This window comes from Pan troglodytes, chromosome 6, assembly GCF_028858775.2.
Source record: "Pan troglodytes isolate AG18354 chromosome 6, NHGRI_mPanTro3-v2.0_pri, whole genome shotgun sequence".
Lineage (NCBI taxonomy): Eukaryota > Metazoa > Chordata > Mammalia > Primates > Hominidae > Pan > Pan troglodytes.
This window is the reverse complement of record NC_072404.2, coordinates 153,909,285-153,930,413: the sequence shown is the minus strand read 5'-3', so window position 1 is coordinate 153,930,413 and position 21,129 is coordinate 153,909,285. Positions and strand designations below refer to the sequence as shown.

At 37.8% G+C, this 21,129-nt stretch overlaps 1 protein-coding gene across 6 annotated transcripts in view; it reads right to left on the bottom strand.

Moving 5' to 3' along the window:
• The window catches only part of TRIM24 (tripartite motif containing 24), a 127,878-nt gene that overhangs the window by 30,596 nt on the left and 76,153 nt on the right, over positions 1-21,129 (bottom strand). For 3 of the 6 annotated variants that reach the window (XM_054655230.2, XM_016945511.4, XM_054655232.1), the window contains 3 exons: positions 16,573-16,719; positions 4,143-4,260; positions 361-629 (listed from right to left, as the gene is read on the bottom strand). In XM_054655230.2, coding sequence (XP_054511205.1) covers positions 361-629; positions 4,143-4,260; positions 16,573-16,719 — 534 coding nt within the window. The remainder of the gene's footprint in view (positions 1-360; positions 630-4,142; positions 4,261-16,572; positions 16,720-21,129) is intronic. The other 3 variants (XM_054655231.2, XM_016945512.4, XM_054655234.1) reach the window with 1 other exon arrangement.

The window sequence follows — 21,129 nt, the reverse complement described above, 5'->3', positions numbered from 1 at the left end:
ACAGAGGGCAGATTCTTAATGTATTCATCATTCTGAAGCACCAATATAGGAATTATAGGCACACAACTTTTCCCATCAATCACAGGCCTGGGTTATTTAGGAATACAAACATTTATCCTTCACTATAATTTAAAGACAATGAAGGGTAGATGAAAATAGATTTATCAACTCAATAAACCATTAAATCCTTTTTAAGTACGGATTAAAAACTAGGCATTAAATCAGGGATCCTTAATGTGATAAATTTTTATAAATGCAGATATTTAGATTATGGAAAATGGATGTCTTTGTTATTTTGAGCTGCTAAACACAATTATACTATAATTATCTAAGTGAGGACAGGCCTGCTTCCAAATTTACCTGATGAGAGATGGAAGGTTGCTGGATGGGCCCCTGCATTCTAGGGTTTGGTAAACCCACAGGTGCTGGCCTCCGTTGCACCTGTTGCCTCTGAGCCATTACCTGTTGCTGCATATGCTGGAGCCGTAATTGAGCTAGGCTGATCTGTGTTGGGAACTTGGATAACTGGTTTGATGATAAACCACTTGGTGGCTGTGAATTCTGTTCCACGACAGGATTCTGCTTAGGCATTTGTGGCTGGCTCTCTTTATCCTCGATTACTAAAGAACCTAATTAAAAAGAAAAGGTTAAGGGAAACAGTTTTTCAGATAGTTGGTGAAATATCACATTTTCTAAAGCTATCTTTGCAGAACTTCAAAATTGCCAAGAAATTCTCTGATCTCATGAGCCCTTTAACACTCTGAAAGAGAACCCCCAAACAGCTTTTGTTCATCTAACTTCTAGTCATCAAAATTTATATTAGAAATTAAGAATAATTTTTAAAACTTTCTAATTCATTTAAGAATAAAACCATAACAACATGCTTTTATAAAACTATATTGTAAAATATTTGGTAAACATTTTTTGATATTTTAAAATACTGTTTGATGTTTTAAAAAATCTGTTTGAATGTCTGGCTTAATAGCTGAAATCACATTATCTGTTTCTGCACTATCTATCATAATATATTGTTAAGTTAAAATATATGAAAAAAATTTCAGTCTCACTGTATGGCAGACAGCACCTGACAGCAATAACTTAAGTGTACCCTGTGAGTGACCCTGTATGGCCTAAGAAGAATGTGTGTTTGGAGTTCCACGTTAAGGAACCCAGGAGTGGCCAACCCAGAGATTCATTCTTTATCAATGAAGAATATCTGAACCCCCAGCCCAGCCTGTGGAATCCAGGCCATATTGGGGATGGATGCCTTTTGCTTTGTGTTAAATGAAGGTTGCCACATGGAGGTTGCTAGCGGGAGGGTGCTAAGTGCTATATAAACTACTTGCTGGTGGTTCTCCTGTCCAGCCCACTTCCACTGGACTGTCCTGTATGTAAGTTCCCTCAATAAGCCCTGTGTCTCGTTCACTGGCTCCAGGTCTCTTCTTGGGCCTCTCAAACATGGTCCTGTCCCTACTGAAGTCAATAGAGGTCTGGCACAACACTCATCCAGACGTGTAGCTGGAAAAGGGTGGCCTTTGTGGTCCCCTGAAAGAGTACCAGACTATACTTTGAGAACTGCTGTCATATAACAAAACAAGCGAACCTAACATTGGCTCTAAAAACAATCCCAAAAAGTATTTCTGAATCTTTACTGTTAACAAATTGTGATCTCTCAAGTTTCCTATACCTTTACAATGCATACTATGTTAACTTTTTGATACAGAATACATTGACTGGCTTAAAACTAGTTTTAAGAGTTTAACGGTGCCCTTGAAAGGCCTGAATCAAGCTTGATTTCAACAGTAGAAACTTAAATGTTTATGATTTACCAATCATATGCATTCTAAAAATATAGTTATTCATTAAATGTTTACTGTGTGTAATTCACTATGACAAGTAGGTATATGTGTATCTTTAGAAGAAACAATAACATTCTCTTTTACACATAAGGGATCTAAGGTTTAGAGAGGTTATAAAACTTATCTAAAGTCACTCAAGACAGTAACAAAATATTCATTTAGATCAATATTTTCCCCTAGCGCTTTTATATGTTTCTCAGAAGCCATGGGTAACAAGTTTAGGAAACTTGTCTCCTTCTTTAGAGATTTACAATGCAAATCTCATTGTATATGAATTTACAGTGCTGTAAATGACAGCTCTAAGAAATCCTACAGTAAAATATATTAACTTCATTATGTCGGTTTCACAAACTATTAGACTAGGAGATCCTGTTTTTGTTTTGGCTAAACTAGATTTATCTGAAACTATATCCATTTATGTGTGTACAGTTTTAAATATAATTCTTAAATGTACTTATGTCTATATGTGGGTGTATTTACCTATTGTGATATAAGTACATAGCACATATGACCACTTGTTTGGATTTATATCTTGTGATGGGTTCCAAGTTCAGATGAATGTGTGGTGGTAGAGTCAGGTGTGGCAATAAGTTACTTATACACATGTTCTGTATTCTAAAGATGCTTCTTTTTGGTAAAATGAGTGTGTAATAATTCCAGTTTCCTGCTATGTATCAATATACGTATGTCTGTATCTAAACTAGTCTGCAGGGGTCTCCTTATCACCTTTGCTTCCGGGATTCTTTTTGTTCTTCCCTTATGGGTTAGATTGCCTATTTCCTCCTTTCCTGGTGAGTATGGGCTCTTTCTCCAGCCATTTTCTTTTCTTACCCAGAATCTAGTGTTGGGGATAAGAAACCATCTTTGATGACTCTGAAACAAATTCAACGAGCACCCCCGACCCACCACCAAAATCATCAAAGATAATATTGTTTGTTGATAAACAGACAATGTGTAGGGAATTCTTAAATTTGTTTGTATAGTTTCCCTGTGAGAAATTAAGAAAGAAGGCAAAAAGGTGTTTCTACTCAGCAAATAGTACAATAAAGAAGCTAAAGTAGTAACTTTCTGCTGAACTGCTTGCAAGGATACTTTTCTTCCTAATGTTACCAAAATGACAGTCTCTTTTTGTGATAATTCAGTGAGTTCTAATACAGTTATGTGTTGCTAAAGGACGGGGATATGTTCTGATAAATGTGTCATTTAGGTAATTTTATCTTTAGACAAACATCAGTTTACTTATGTAAACCTACACTGTATACCCTACTACACACCTAGGTTATATGGCATAGCTTATTGCTAGGTAGAGTCTAGGCTACAAACCGGTATAGCATGTAATTGTACTGAATTATCTGGACAATACTGTAAGCAACTGTAAACGATGGTAAGTATCTGTGTATCTAAACATACGAAAGATAAAGTAAAAAAAAAAAACAGTACTTATAAGTCATAGATGCAGTTAGCTGATTGAGATATCATTATGCAGTACTTGATTGCTTAAGATCTGGGTACTTGTCAGTATGTATGTTTTACTTCAATTAGTAAGATATCTATATAACTATTACCTGATCAGGCAAAAGAAGAAAACTAAAAGTCTTCCCTAAGCAAGATAAAGGATTGAACCATTAGGTTCCTATTGAACAGTTGTAAAGATAAGCCAATAAAAATATAGTAGTTTAAAATAAAACTTTCAGGATATCAAAAATCCTTTATCAATGACAAGTCAAGTTAACCCATTCTGATAAATTTAGAGCTAAGAGAACAAACCAGATTTGGGGGGTTGAGGGAATAGGACAGGACAGGACACCTAAATCCCTAAGTCTAGACACCCTGTCAGTCAATGTTATAGAATGTTTTCTTATCAGCTGTACATGTATGTGTGTTTATATTCATGTATATTTGTTACCATATACATATGTTAATGAAATACTATTAGAAACAACATGTCTTTTTAAAACAAAATAATGAAAACGTTTTCAAAGTGAGAGAACATATTTTCTTCGATCCTCCAGCATCAGCCTTCCAAGTAGCTGGGACTACAAGCATGTGCCACTACCCTTAGCTAACTTAGAAATCTTATGTGGAAATGGGCTCTCCCTATGTTGCTCAGGCTGGTCTTGAACTCCTGGGCCCAAGTGATCCTTGAGAGATCCCAAAGTGCTAGGATTACAGATGTGAGCCACCGTGCCCAGCCTAAGTGAACATATTTTCAGTAACATGTCATAATCATTGAGTTTTACAGACAAATGCCACTGAGAAATGTATGTAATGGTAATGGCCTACCTAAGTTGATAATATTTTGAGCCCAGAAACTAGGATCACAGTGAAATTGGATGGTGTTGTTGGTCACTGGGGATGCATCACACCTTGCACGAAGGAGGTGCCGTAACCGGTATGTAATCTAGAAGAAAAAGGAGAGATAACTAAATATTAGGCAAATAATTTATTAAGCGCCCAGTAAATATACAAAAACAGTCTCTGGTATGTACATCAATACACAATAAACAATCATATATAGGTTTGTTGGACATACAACACAATTTTCTTTCCAAAACAAGTTAAAAAGTTTTGAGGCGTAACTCAGCTGTACTATTGAACCTATTTTGAAGTGACAGGTTAAAGTCAGTTTTTTGAATTATTAATAAAACTCTGCAGAATCACTAACTCAAATATTTGTAAAATAAAAATTATTAATGTATCTTAATGCTTTCATTTATTTTACTTACTCTCTTAGAAAAGGATTCAGAAGACTAGGGGCTAATGAGTTACAGGGAATACAAATTTGTCTGTTTAGGAAATGGAACTGGGCCTGTGAGTGAGGTGGTTCTCCTTGTTCCTTGTTACAGTTCTGTTCCCGCCATCGCCCTGAATACAACCAGCTTTGAATCTCATATCATCACACCACACCATCCACTTTCCTCCACGCTGCAGTCATCAATGAACATCTACTTATTCTCCCTCAGTCCTTGAAGATTTTAGTTCTTGGTTCACTATTACCATCTCCAACATTAGTCCTGTGGCAATTTTTGATGATTTCAATATCCAACCAAATGATTCACTTCCTCTAGTGCCCAAATACCAATAATCCTACAAACCCACCAGGTCCTGTAAGACTTTGCACACACATACACACACACACACATCATCAACTCCTCTTTCTCTCACTCACTCAATTATGTATGCTCACTTCACTCTCCTCAACGTTTGCCCTAGATAAAACAACCTACCCTGGTTAAATCCCACATTCTGCCTGAATATAATTGAACTGATCTCACTTCAAACACATGACCACTTACTTCAGGTAGGCCATTAAGGCTGACTGGCTAACATATGACATTTCTCTAGTCCATTCACTTCCCTACTTTCTTAAATAACTATTTCCTACTTTCTTTTTTCTTTTTGAATCATCAGTATTTCCTCCCCCATTCTTAATCTTAGCTAATGTACTTGCTTAGCATTTCACTGAAAATTAGCAACAATCAAAGATCTTCCACAAACTTCCACCACTTTTCAGTCAATATCCCCTCCTGTTACAATGGATGATGAAATGTCCATGTTTCTAGTTAAAGCCAGCCTTCCACTTGTGCAGTACAGCACACCCCGTCTTGCCTGCCCAGTAATTTTCATCCCTCTTCTGTTAACACCAATTTTCCCATTTTACTGGATCACACCCATCAACATATAAATATGCTTTAAGTTTTTCCAGCTAAAAACAAAACTCTTTACTCCTTTTCTCCCATCATCAACTACCCCATTTCTTTTGCAGCAAAACTCTTCAAAAGACTCCTCTAGGTTTACCGTCTCCTATTCTTCCCTGCCCATTCTTTCCTGAAACCATTATGTTCAGGCTTGTAGTAGCTTTTCACACAGGTGGTCAGTCTGCCTTCATGGAAATGCTTTTTTTCATTTGGTTTCTAGCACACTATAATCCCATGGTTTTCCCTTGTTTCACTAGCTGCTACTCTTTTGGAGCCACTGAGAATAGATTTAGGTTCCAATGCCAACCTGTTTTTGAACTCCCCAGTAAGGGCAGGGATTCCTCTGCTTCTTGGCAGTGCACAATCTCAGTCTCCATTGTTGGTGATTTCCTCTCTCCCACACCGCTATGTGCTGGAATGCCCAGGGCTCAGTTTTTTGACTTCTCCCTTCCTCTACATTCATATGTAGTCATGTACCACATAGCAATGTTTCAGTCAACAATGGACCACACGTACAACAGTGGTCCCATAAAATTAATGAAGCTGAATAATTCCCATTGCCTAATGATGCTGGAGCTGTTGTAACATCACAGCACCAGGCATTACTCAAGTGTTTATGGTGATGCTGGTGTAAACAAACCTACAGTGCTGCCAGTTGCATAATGATAATAAATGACTATGTTACTGGTTTATGTATTTACTATATTATACTTTTTCTCATTATTTTAGAGTGTACTCTTACTACTTACTAAAAAAAGTGACTGCCTCAGCCAAGTCCTTCAAGAGATAGTCTCAGAAAAAGCATTATTATAATAGGAGATGAGAACTGAAGACTTTCCAGTGAGACAAAATGTGGAGATGTAAGACAGTGATATTGATGATATGAACTTTGGATAAGCCTAGGCTAATGTGTATGTTTTTGTCCTGGTTTTTAACAAAAGGTTTTAAAATAAACAAATAAATACCTAAGCTTATGAATTAAAGATATAAGGAAGAATTTGTACAATGTGTTTGTGTTTTAAGCTAACTGGTTATTACAAAAATCAAAACATTTAAAAAATTAAAAAGTTTATAAAGTTAAAAAGTTACAGTAAGCTTTCCTTAAGTAAGCTAAAATTTATTATTGAAGAAAAAATATTTTCAAATAAATTTAATGTAGTCTAAAAGTAAGGTGCTTATAAAGTCCCCAGTAGTGTACAGTAATGTCCTACGCCTTCACAGTCATTCATCATTCTACTCACTTGCTCACCCAGAGCAACTTCCAGTCCTGCAAGCTCCATTCATGGTAAATGCCTTATACCTATACAGGTGTACTGTTTTTTTTTTTGACTCTCACTCTGTCACCCAGGCTGGAGTGGAGTGGTGCGATCTCAGCTTGGCTCACTGCAACCTCCATGGTGTACCATTTTTAAATCCTTTGTATTGTATTTTGACTGTACTTTTTCTACATTTAAATATACAAACATTTACCATTATGTTACAACTGCCTACAGTATTCAGTACAGTGATATGCTGTACAGATCAGAGCAAAAGGGTAAACCATCTAGGTTTGTGTAAGTATATCCTATGATGTCACACAATGCCGAAATTGCCATTTCTCAGAATGCATCCCCGTCATCAAGCAACACATGACTGTACTTTTTATCCTCAGGTGTACTCTTCCTATAACCCGCTCCATCTCAATTATTGGTAATACTGTTTTTCCCTACAACTTAAAGTCCTTGGCTCCTTTCTTTTCCTTACACCCTATATTCAACCTGTCGGCAAATCCCGTTGGCTATACTTTTAAAACATATGTATAGGCCAGGCACGGTGGCTCACACCTGTCATCCCAACACTTTGGGACACCAAGGCGGGCAGATCACGAGGTCAGGAGTTCGAGACTAGCCTGGCCAACATCATGAAACCCCGTCTCTACTAAAAATACAAAAAATTAGCCAGGTGTGGTGGCATGCACCTGTAATCACAGATACTTGGGAGGCTGGGGCAGGAGAATCACTGGAACCCGGGAGGCAATCCAGCCTGGGTGACAGAGGGAAGCTCCGTCTCTAAAAACATAAATAAATAAATAACTTATTTTGGGACTAGGTAGAATATGTAGCAAAGTGTTTACCAGGCAGCAGTCAAAACAATATACCTTTCCCTCAAATTTCCCCTTTTTAAATTCCCACCATAAATCATACTCATAATGCTAACCATAAGAAATATTCTAAGAACTATGTTTTATCTAAAATTTAGTAATTGTTTTATCTAAAATTTAATAATTTATTTTTAAAAAGCATTATTTTAATTGACCAATAAAAATTGAATATGTTTCTGTGTGCAGCATGTTTTGAAATATACACTGTGAAATGGTTAAGTTGAATTAATCTATGTATTACCTCATATACTTATTTTTTTGTGATGAGAACACTTAAAATCAATTCTCTTAGCAATTTTCAAGAATACAAACACAGTGTTATTAATTCTAGTTCTCATGTCGTATAATAGCTCTGGTGAACTTATTCCTCCTATCTAATTGAAATTTTGCAGCCTTTGATCAACATCCCTTCCAATACCCTGAATCCCTTCCAGCCCTTGGTAACCACCATTCTACTCTCTCTGAGTTTAACTTTTTTCCACGTATAAGTGAGATCATGAAGTAAATATAATGTCCTCCAGGTTCATCTATGTTGTTGCAAATGACAGGATTTCCTTCTTTTATAAAGCTTAATAGTATTCCATTGGGTATATGTACCACATTTTCTTTATCCATTTATCTGTTGAACACTTAGACTGATTCCATTTTTTGGTTATTGTGAATAATGTTGCAATGAACCCAGGAGTACATACATCTATTCAAGATCTTGATTTCATTCCCTTTGAATATATACCCAAAAGTGAGATTGCTGGATCATGATACTTCTATATGTAATTTTTCAAGGAACTTCCATACTGTTTTCTATGGTTGTACTAATTTACATTCTCACCAACGGGATGCAAGCGTTCCCCTTTCTCCACATCCTCTCCAACACTTGTTACCTTTATCTTTTTGACAATAGCCATTTAATCATTTATTTTTAAATAATTTTGAAATCATAGAAACACTGCCAGAAAAGTAAAAGAACCCTACATTCCTTTCACCCAAATTCCCTGAGTGTTAAGTTATGACCACATTTGCTCCAGTGCCCACCCAACTGCTCCTACACACGTTATTAGTCTTTTTCCAAAACTTTTGAGAGCAAGCTACAGGAATGAGGTCCTGTCTTCCCTAAATACTGCAGTATGGATATCCTAAAACAAAGATCTTCTAACATAACCAAATCCCAGATTCCAAATTCATAAACCAACTGTTACAACACAGCCATCCAGTTTAAACACTTCATCCAAATGCCAACAGTTTCAGCAGTCTTTTCCATGATGCCATCAAGAATATAAGTTGCTTAGCTGCCTCATTTTTCAGTTGCTCAGTCTTTCCCTTTCGTTCATGTCCCTGATGTGTTTTGAAGATTTTATGCCTTACATTCCGTAGGATGACCTTTAACCTGGGTGATATTTCCTCCTGATCAGACTTAGTTACAATATTCTTGGCAAGAATACCACACAAATGATGACGTGCCAGGAAACGTAGGATGTCAACTTGTCATACCACTGGTGATATTAATCTTGATCTATAATTCTGCTACTCAATTTCTTAACCTTAAAGTTGAAGAGGTATTCTGAGATTCTACTAATACTCTGTTCCCCATCAATCCTCTACCCAGCATATTTACAGCCACTAATTAGTCCTCCCAAATTACCTCTATGATAGTGGTCAAATGTGCTTCTGTATACCCATTGTTCTTTCTATAACTTTTAGTTTTGTTATCAACTTCTCCCCCAAATAATCTACTGTTTACTGATTTATGTTATGAACTCATGTATTCTTATTTAATTCAGTGTGTTATAATTTATTATTACAGTGACTTATTTTGATCCTCAAATTTGTTCTTGGTTTTCCCAGTGGGAGCCCTTTTACACTGAATCCTGTTCCCTTTGACATGTCCCCATTATTCTCTGAGCATTTTCGTAGTTTTCTGGTATAACAACATGTTCTGGGCACAACTTTTACTTTCCCCCCCTTTCTTTGGTATTTTGAAACCAAGATCTGGAAAGAAGTGACCTCACTGCTATTGGGATGCAGCACACCAACAACGAATACATACACACATACAGATGGACATATACACCTATAATTATTGCTAGATCTGAGTCCAAGAATAAAAATAGAACTCTAAGTTCATACTTGTACTCTTAATTCCAATCCAACACATCTTTGGGCCCTTCCTAGCCTAACTTCTTTCTAAATACCTTCTCTGGAAACTTGGCTGCGATTACCTTCAATATATTTACTTACTTATTCAATCCATTTACTTATTTACTCAATGTAACCAAAATCCAAATGACACTGGCTAATTCTTCTTACCACTTCCGTATTCCTCCCTCACCACTTCACATCCGTGGCTGCCAGCTTCATGCCTGTTGTGGTTCCCCAGCCCTCTCCAATGTGCAGTGACCTCAGTCACCATGCTGGTGCCTCCATGCCAGGAAGAGAAGGCGAGACAGTAAGATTCTTGATAGTTTTTATGTGAATATATAGATACACACACACACACACACACACACACACACACACACGCAGATTTTATGTATTATGTATATTGATAATTAGATATCTTGGGGATACGGTCCAAGTCTAAACATGAAATTCATTTATGTTTCATATACTCAATACACATAGCCTGAAAGCAATTTTATACAATATTTCTAATAATTTTGTGCATGAATCCAAGTTGTGTTCAATTCTTATGTGTGTAATTTCCCACTTGTGGTGTCATGATGGTGCTCAAAAAGTTTTGAATTTTGGAGAATTTCAGATTTCAGTTGGGATGCTCAACTGGTATAAGAAACTTACATAACTCAATAGCAAAAACCCAAATAACGTGATTAAGAAATGGGCAAAGAGTTTGAATTTATATTTTTCCAAAGAAGACATAAAAATGTCCAATAGGCATATGAAAAGATGCTCCACATCACTGATCAATAGGAAAATTCAAATCAAGACCACAATGAGCTATCATCTCATACCTGTTAGGATCTAGCTAATATCAAAAAGACAAGGAAGACAAGTGTTGGCCAGGGTGTGGATAAAAGGAACCCTTTGTACACTTTAGGTGGGAATGCAGATTGGTGCAACCACTACGGATAATGATATGGAGGTTCTTCAAATAATTAAAAATAGAACTACTGTAGGTCCAGCAATCCCTCTGCTGGGTATATTACAACAGGAAATGAAATAGGACCTTGTAGAGATATCTGCACTCCCATGTCATTGCAGCATTATTCACAATGGCCAAGATAGAAAAACAACCTGTATCCAATGATGCATGGACAAATAAATTGCAGTAGATATATACAATAGAATATTATCCAACCTTAAAAAAGGAAAGAAATCCTGCTATTTGTGATAACAAGGATGAACCTTGAGGACACTATGGTAAGGGAAATAAGCCAGATCCAGAAATGAAAATACTGTATAATCTCACTTATACATGGAATATTTTTAGAAAGTTGAAGACAAACTGGAATGGTGGTTACTAGGGGCTAGGTGGGTAGGAAATGTAGAGAAGTCAAAGGGTACAAATTTCCAGGTAGGTAGAATGAATAAGCATTGAGATTTAGTGTACACAGTAAGAACTACAGTTAATAACATTGTAATGCTGGCCAGATGTGGTGGCTTACACCTGTAGTTCAAGACAGCTGGGGTGACAGAACAAGACCTTGTCTCTACAAAAAAAAAAATCTGGACTATGGTGGCATGCACCTGTAGTCCCAGCTACTTGGGGAACTGAGGCAAAAGGCTCGCTTGAGCCTACAAGTTTGAGGTTGCAGGGAGCTATCATCGTGTCACTGCACTCTAGCCTAGGCGATAGAGGGAGACCCTGTTTCAAACAACAACAACAAAAAAAACAGAAAACCAAAAGAATAAACCAAAAAAACCTCCATAATAACACTGTTATGTATATCAAAAATGTTATGGATTTTAGGTGTTCTTACCATACACATAGATACAAGGTAAGTAGGATAATGGATATTCATCTGTTTGACTGAAACAATAATTTCAATATGCATATATGTCAGAATATCATGTTGCACACTTTAAATATATAGTAAAATATAAATAAATTTTTTAAAATAGCAAGCCAAGCTTGAGGTTTCAGGGCTGCTAGGCATTTCGTTTCCATTTTTTAAGCACATAAAATCCATCACTTAAAGGATAACCTGAGTAAACATGGCTATATTTATAAAGCAGAACTCTGGAGAACAGAGTTATACAATATAATGATTTTCACATTTTCTGAAGTTAGAAAATCTTCTAAATGTTTAAAAATAATCATGAACCTCAGCTCTGCATGCATTACAGGCAAATTATTATCTACAGCTGCTACTAGAAATGCATCAATGCTCACTTGGGTTCCACAGGATTTTAAAATTTAGTTAACCAAGAATATGGTAATACTGGTACTATATGATTCACTGCTCCTATTTTCTTCTATGTATCATATAGATGACTATCTCTTTCATTCCTATTTCAACAGTTCATTGTGTAAATTAATTTATCCCATCTATTTTTATTTTCTCCATAATACAATCAAACAAAATCAGAACAGAATGAAAAACACATTTTTAAATTGATAAGGAGATTGACGGAATGCTTATCTGATTGCGTGAATGTGTCTTACACATACATACTCATGATGGATTAAGTTGAAAAACACAATTCTCTATTCCCTCTATCCCTTTTCTATTTGACTTTCAAAAAAATGTAAGTAACAGAATACAGAAGGTATATAGTGTATAGATGTTTTCCATTAAAACTAGTGAAAAAATAAGACTCAGGATGGAGACTATAGCACTGATAATTATGAAAGGAAAACAAATCCTAAGAATTAAATACAATTCATGATTAAGAAAAGTTATAGAACTCTGATGTCACTCAATATTTGAAGTTATTTTATAAAGTTTATCCAGAATCACATTTCCTTATTTTAAAATTGTATAGAAAATTTCTGAACTTCCATTTTTTGGAATAGGTGACAGAAAACTTCATTTAGAGGTAGTAATACAAACATACCTCATTTTACTGAGCTTTGCTTTACTGCGCTTCGTAAGTACTGTAAATTTTACAAATTTAAGGTTTGTGACAACACCACATTGAGAAAATCAGCACCATTCTTCCAACAGCAAGCACATGCTCACGTGTCTCTGTCACATTTTGGTAATTCTTAACAATAATCTGTTATAGTGATTGTGGTCTTTCATGTTAATATTGTGACTGTTTTGGGACACCACAAACCACACCCATGTAAGAGCAAACATAAATAGTATATTCTGTTTGTGCCACCAATTTAGCCATTCTTTCTTCCTCTCCTCAGGCCTCCGTAGTCTCAGACACAACAATTTAATAACCCTACAATAGTCTCTAAGTGTTCAAGTGAAAGGAAGAGTTGCATGACTCTCACTAATCAAAAGTTAGAAATGAGTAAGCTTACTGAGGAAGGCAGGTCCAAAGCTGAGACAGGCTGAAAGCTAGGCCTCTCACACCAGTTAGCCAAGTTGTGAATGTAAAGGAAAAGTTCTTAAAGGAAATCGAAAGTGTTACTCCAGTGAACACATGAATGAAGAGAATGCCAAGCAGACTTATTGCTGATAGGAAGAAAGTTTCGTGGTCTTGATAGAAGATCAAACCAGCTATAACATAACCTTAACCCAAGATCTAATTCAGAGAAAGGTCCTAAAACTCTTTTTAATTCAATGAAGGCTGTGAGAGGTGAGGAAGCTGCAAAAGAAAGTTTTAAGGTGGCAGAGGTTGGTCCATGAGATTTATGGAAAGAAACCATCCATTCTGCAGTATACACAATATAAAAGTACAAGGTGAAGCACCAAGTGCTAATGTAGAAGCTGCAGCAAGTTAATCAAAAGATACAGCTAAGATCATTGACGAAGGTGGCTATGCTAAACAACACATTTCAACGTAGATGACACAGACTTCTATTGGAAGATGATGCCATCTAGAAATTTCATAGAGAGAAGACAATGCATGGCTTCAAATCCTCAAAGGACAGACTGACTCTCGTTAGGGACTAATGTAGCTGTTGACCTGAAATTGAAGCCAATGCTCATTGACCATTCCAAATATCCTAGGGCCCTCAAGAATTATCCTAAATCTACGCTGCTTTTGTGTTCTATAAGTGAAAACAAAGCCGGGATTACAGCACATCTACTTACAATATATTTTAGTTATTATTTTAAGCCCACTTTTGAGACCTACTGCTCAGAAAATAAAGGATTTTAAAATATTACTGCTCATTGACAAATACAACTGGTCACCCAAGAGCTCTCATGGAAATATATGAGATTAAGGTTGTTTTCATGCCTGCTAACACAACATCCATTCTGCAGCCCATGAATCAAGAAGTAATTCTGATTCTCATGTCTTTTTTTTTCTCCTTTTGGTAGCGACAGGGTCTCACCCTGTGGCGCAGGGTGGTCTCGAACTCCAAGCCTCAAGTGAGCCTCCTGCCTCAGCCTCTCAGTGTTGTATTATAGGTGCATGGCCTCAAGTATTATTTAAGAAATAATTATTAAGAAATACATTATGCAGCTGGGTGCAGTGGTTCATGCTGTAATCCCAGCACTTTGGGAGGCCAAGGCGGGTGGATCACTTGAGGTCAGGAGTTTCGAGACCAGCCTGGAAAACATAGGGAAACCCCATCTCTTATAAAAAATAGAAAAATTAGCTGGACATGGTGGCGCATGCCTACAGTCCCAGCTATTGGGAGGCTGAGGCAGGAGAATTGCTTGAACCTGGGAGCTAGAGGTTGCAGTGAGCTAAGATCACACCACTGCACTCCAGCCTAGGCGATAGAGTGAGACTCCATCTCAAAAACAAAAAAGAAATACGTTACATAAGGCTAGTATAATAGCCACCATACACAGTGATTCCTCTGATGGATCTGTGCAAAGTAAATTAAAGACCTTCTAGAAAGGATTCATTATTCTAGATGCCATTAAGAACCTTAGTGATTCATGGGAGGAGACAAAAATATCAACAATAACAGGAGTTAGGAATACGTTGATTCCAACCTTTAGGGATGACCTGGAGGAGTTCAAGACTTCAGTGAAGAAGGAATTACAGATGTGGTAGAAACAGCAAGAGAACTGGAATAATAAGTAGAGCCTAAAGATGTGACTGAATTGCTGCAATCCTATGATCAAACTTGAATGGATGAACAGTTGCTTCTTATGGATGAGCACAGAAAAGTGGTTTCTTGAGATAGAAATTACTCCTGGTGAAGATGCTGTGATCATTGTTGAGATGACAACAAAGAATTTAGAATATTCCATAAACTTAGGTGATACCGCAGCTACTGGCTTTGAGAGGACTGACTCCAATTCTGAAAGAAGTTCTATTGTAGGTAAAATACTATCAAATTATCATTGTATGCTATGGAGAAATCTTCCACTAAAAAAGAGTCAATCAATGCAAACTTCATTGTCATCTTATTTTAAGATATTGACACAGCTATCCCAACCTTCAGCAACTACAACCCCAAGTGGCCATCAACATCTCCACCAGCAAAAAGATTATGACTCTTGAAGGCTCAGATGATTAACATTTTTGGCAATAAAGTATTCTTTAAGCTGGGTGCAGTGGTTCACGCCTGTAATCCCAGAACTTTGGGAGGCCGAGGCGGGTGGATCACAAGTTCAGGAGATCGGGACCATCCTGGCTAACATGGTGAAACCCCGTCTCTACTAAAAATATAAAAAATTAGCCGGGCCTGGTGGCGGACGCCTGTAGTTCCAGCTACTCGGGAGGCTGAGGCAGAAAAATGGTGTGAACCGGCGAGGTGGAGCTTGCAGTGAGTGGAGATCACGCCACTGCACTCCAGCCTGGGCGACAGAGTGAGACTCTGTCTCAAAAAAAAAAAAAAAGATTACTTAATTGAGGTATATACACTGTTTTTTTTAAAAACATAATACTACTGCACAGTTACACTACAGTATTTATAATAAAAACTTTTATATGCACTGGAAAACTTAAAAAAACTGTATGGCTTGGCTTATTATGATATTTGCTTTATTGCAATAGTCTGGAACTGAACCTATGGTTTATAGTATACTTCGGAGTATAAATCTCTGTTGAATCTTTAATAAGATTAATGTAAAGCAGGAATTTTTAAGAATGTAGCTAAATGTCTTCTATATCTTTGTTACTCAAAGCACAGCCCACAGACCAAGCAGCATCAGAGTCACCTGAAGGCTTGTTAGAAATTTACAAGCCCCACCCCAGATCTCCTGACCAGAATCCTCAAGTGATGTGGTAGTCATATGTTAAGTAGCAAGGTTCTAGACCAATGTCAAATAGTTCACCAAATCACAGAGCTATTTTTCTGTGGCAAAAACATCCAGCACTACAGATTGCCGTGTAGCACCAAGAAGAAGAACACAGGCTCAGGTCATGTCTGAGATCATATTATAAACCCTGGCTATACCTCATATTGTGTGATGTTAGACATGTTACATAATCACATGCCTTAGTTTCATCATGTGTACAAGGGGGGTGAATAGGTATATATCATAAGAATGAGGTAAAAGTTTAAATATTACATGGAAATTCTTAGAATTAGTACCTGGCACACTATAGATAATCAGAAAATGTTCACTATCATCCTTATTCTTGATATTAACTTCAATTGCTATGAAGACAGTGAATACTTGGAAAGAACAAAAAACGGAATTAATGATAAATTAAAACTGAAATTACACCCAAATTATGCCAGGTAAAAATATTAAAACCAAAATATTTTGATAGATATTAGAAATAGGTAAAAAGCACTGATGCACAAGCAGAATAAATTTTAAGCATTACAACGGCTCCATTGTTTTACTGTGCATTTTTACAGTATATTAAATAGCATACTTTATCTTACCAGTCGTTTGCTATAAAGTAATGCTGTACTGCTGCCACTGGAAACTGCCCATTTAGAAAAATGCATGACATGCTCCAATTGTTTAGAGAGTCCAGCCACTTCCTGTTGTTGTTGCATAAGTTTCATGCGATGGTCCTTTGCAAGGCTCTGAAAACAAGAAAATAGTTTCAAAATTAGTATCGGCATGTAACATAGACTTTGATGGTCATTTCCAGGTAAACAAATTAGAATAACTACAATCTCTAAGTACTCAATTTACTGAAACTAAAAATACTCTGTTTTCCCTATTAGTATAAAGGATCACTTTCACTATGGCAAAAAACTGCATCCCAATGTGGCCCCTCACTCCTCAAGGCCCTGGATCAGGTTTTACATATTCTGGGATTTAACTCTGTTCATGCATCTTACAATACACAAAAAAGGAAAGATTAGCTATAGTACAGTAAATGTCTATGAAATTCAACATTCACAAATAAAACAGATGTACTGTCCAGCAAACCTATAAAGTAACTCTATCACATAATTTACTCAATCATATGATTTCACCTTTTAGGGATTCTACTTAACAGTTGGAATTGCAAGTAGTTTGTGCAAAACAGAGTCATGCTGTGTTGTAGATGACACTTACCCTTTGTATGTGGTAATTTTTTTAAAAGGCATCATATTATTTGTCTATTGAGAATTAACATCGGAGCCAACAGATGCACTGAATGAGTGGGCCAATGCACTCTAACAAAAGCTACATAAAAGAATATAGATTTCTCTAAAGGAGGTATGTATGTGCTTTCCTTAGAGAAGACGGATAATCAAAAGTAGAGCACACTGAACTTGGGTTATTTTAAAGGTTCCTAACCAAAAACCTCATCCTAGACCTAGCAAGGAAAAAGGAGGAAAACGGGACTTTCTGCTGTCTCAGACAAATTAGAAATGTTTACAAGTAAAATTGCTATACTACAAAATGGACTTACATTCTCAATAAAAAGCGAACCCAGATCCTAGCCCTAGTCAGTTCCAGATTTGGAAAATACACTTGAGCTACACTGAATTAAGGAGGAAGTGGTAGTTGTCTGTTTGATGGACTACTAACAACAGCCAATGGCCATATCTAATTTAAGTTCAGAGAGACAGTAATTTGCCTAGTAGACTATTTTTGACCTCTGTAAAAATTTATTAAGTGTTTCTTTGGAAACATTCTAGTAGGAATAGAAATTGTTTACTTTGGAGAAGGTTGAGAATTAACAATCAGAAGCCCTGGTTTTTTGGTCCTCTATCCTAATATCTATTTCAGCCAATTTCTTATGAGTCTTAACAGATAAAAGGGGTTATTTTTATTTGCCTTTAAAAAAGGACTCCAACCAGCCTGGGCAACACAGTGAGACCACGTCTTTACAAAAAAAAAAAAAAAAAAAGAGGGGCGGCGGAGGAGTGGTTCCAAGATGGCCGAATAAGAACAGCTCCAGTCTACAGCTCCCAGCGTGAGCGACGCAGAAGATGGGTGATTTCTGCATTTCCAACTGAGGTACCGGGTTCATCTCACTGGGGCTTGTCGGACAGTGGGTGCAGGACCGTGGGTACAGTGCACTGAGTGTGAGCCGAAGCAGGGCAAGGTATCGCCTCACCCGGGAAGCACAAGGGGTCAGGGAATTCCCTTTCCTAACCAAGGGAAGCTGTGACAGACGGCACCTGGAAAATCGAGTCACTCCCACCCTAATACTGAGCTTTTCCAACGGACTTAGCAAACAGCACACCAGGAGATTATAACCCACGTCTGTCTCGGAGTGTCCCATACCCACGGAGCCTCGCTCATTGCTAGCACAGCAGTCTGAGATCGAACTGCAAGGCGGCAGCGAGGCTGGGGAAGGGGCGCCCACCATTGCTGAGGCTTGAGTAGGTAAACAAAGTGGCCAGGAAGCTCGAACTGGGTGGAGCCCGGTGCAGCTCAAGGAGGCCTGCGTGCCTCTGTAGACTCCACCTCTGGGGGCAGGGCATAGCCAAACAAAAGGCAGCAGAAACCTCTGCAGACTTAAATGTCCCTGTCTGACAGCTTTGAAGAGAGTAGTGGTTCTCCTAGCACGGAGTTTGAGATCTCAGAACGGACAGACTACCTCCTCAAGTGGGTCCCTAACCCCCAAGTAGCCTAATTGGGAGCACCCCCCAGTAGGGGCAGACTGACACCTCACACAGCCGTGTACCCCTCTGGGACAAAGCTTCCAGAGGAACGATCAGGCAGCAACATTTGCTGTTCAGCAATATTTGCTGCTCTGCAGCCTCCGATGCTGATACCCAGGCAAACAGGGTCTGGAGTGGACCTCCACCAACAGACCTGCAGCTGAGGGTCCTGACTGGTAGAAAGAAAACTAACAAACAGAAAGTACATCCACACCAAAACCCCATCTGTACATCACCATCATCAAAGACCAAAGGTAGATAAAACCACAAAGATGGGGAAAAAACAGAGCAGAAAAGCTGAAAATTCTAAAAATCAGAGCGCCTCTCCCCCTCCAAAGGAACGCAGCTCCTAGCCAGCAACGGAACAAAGCTGGACAGAGAATGACCTTGATGAGTTGAGAGAAGAAGGCTTTAGACGATGAAACTTCTCCAAGCTAAAGGAGGAAGTTTGAACCCATTGCAAAGAAGCTAAAAACCTTGAAAAAAGATTAGATGAATGGCTAACTAGAATAACCAGTGTAGAGAAGTCCTAAAATGACCCGATGGAGCTGAAAACCATGGCACAAGAACTACGTGATGAATGCACAAGCTTCAGTACCTGATTCAATCAACTGGAAGAAAGGATACCAGTGATTGAAGATCAAATGAATGAAATGAAGCAAGAAGAAAAGTTTAGAGAAAAAATAGTAAAAAGAAACGAACAAAGCCACCAAGAAATATGGGACTATGTGAAAAGACCAAATCTATGTCTGATTGGTGTACCTGAAAGTGACGGGGAGAATGGAACCAAGTTGGAAAATGCTCTGCAGGTTATTATCCAGGAGAACTTCGCCAACCTAGCAAGGCAGGCCAACATTCAAATTCAGGAAATACAGAGAACGCCACAAAGATACTCCTCGAGAAGAGCAACTCCAAGACACATAAATATCAGATTCACCAAAGTTGAAATGAAGGAAAAAATGTTAAGGGCAGCCAGAGAGAAAGATCGGTTTACCCACAAAGGGAAGCCCATCAGACTAACAGTGGATCTCTCGGCAGAAACTCTACAAGACAGAAGAGAGTAGGGGCCAATATTTAACAGCCTTAAAGAAAAGAATTTTCAACCCAGAATTTCATATCTAGCCAAACTAAGCTCCATAAGTGAAGGAAAAATAAAATCCTTTATAGACAAGCAAATGCTGAGAGATTTTGTCACCACCAGGCCTGCCATACCAGAGCTCCTGAAGGAAGCACTAAACATGGAAAGGAACAACTGAGACCAGCCACTGCAAAAACATGCCAAATCATAAACACCATTGATGCTAGGAAGAAACTGCATCAACTAATGGGCAAAATAACCAGCTAACATCACAATGACAGGATCAAATTCACACATAACAATATTAACCTTAAATGTAAACAGGCTAAATGCTCCAATTAAAACACACAGACTGACAAATTGGATCAAGAGTCAAGACCCATCAGTGTCCTGTATTCAGGAGACCCATCTCATATGCAGAGACACACATAAGCTCAAAATAAAGGGATGGAGGAAGATCTACCAAGCAAATGGAAAACAAAAAAAGGCAGGGGTGGCAATCCTAGTCTCTGATAAAACAGACTTTAAACCAACAAACATCAAAAGAGACAAAGAAGGCCATTACATAATGGTAAAGGGATCAATTCAACAAGAAGAGCTAACCTAAATATATATGCACCCAATACAGGAGCACCCAGATTCATAAAGCAAGTCCTTAGAGACCTACGAAGAGACTTTAGACTCCCAGACAATAATAATGGGAGACTTTAACACCCCTCTGTCAACATCAGACAGATCAACGAGACAGAAAGTTAACAAGGATATCCAGGAATTGAACTCAGCTCTTCACCAAGCAGACCTAATAGATATCTACAGAACTCTCCACCCCAAATCAACAGAATATACATTCTTCTCAGCACCACATCACACTTATTCCAAAATTGACCACACAGTTGGAAGTAATGCACTCCTCAGCAAATGTAAAAGAACAGAAATTATAACAAACTGTCTGTCAGACCACAGTGCAATCAAACTAGAACTCAGGATTAAGAAACTCACTCAAAACCGCTCAACTACATGGAAACTGAACAACCTGCTCCTGAATGACTACTGGGTACATAACAAAATGAAGGCAGAAATAAAGATGTTCTTTGCAACCAATAAGAACAAAGACACAACGTACCAGGATCTCTGGGACACATTTAAAGCAATGTGTAGAGGGAAATTTATAGCACTAAATGCCCACAAGAGAAAGCAGGAAAGATCTAAAATTGACACCCTAACATCACAATTAAAAAAACTAGAGAAGCAAGAGCAAACAAATTCAAAAGCTAGCAGAAGGCAAGAAATAACTAAGATCAGAGCAGAAC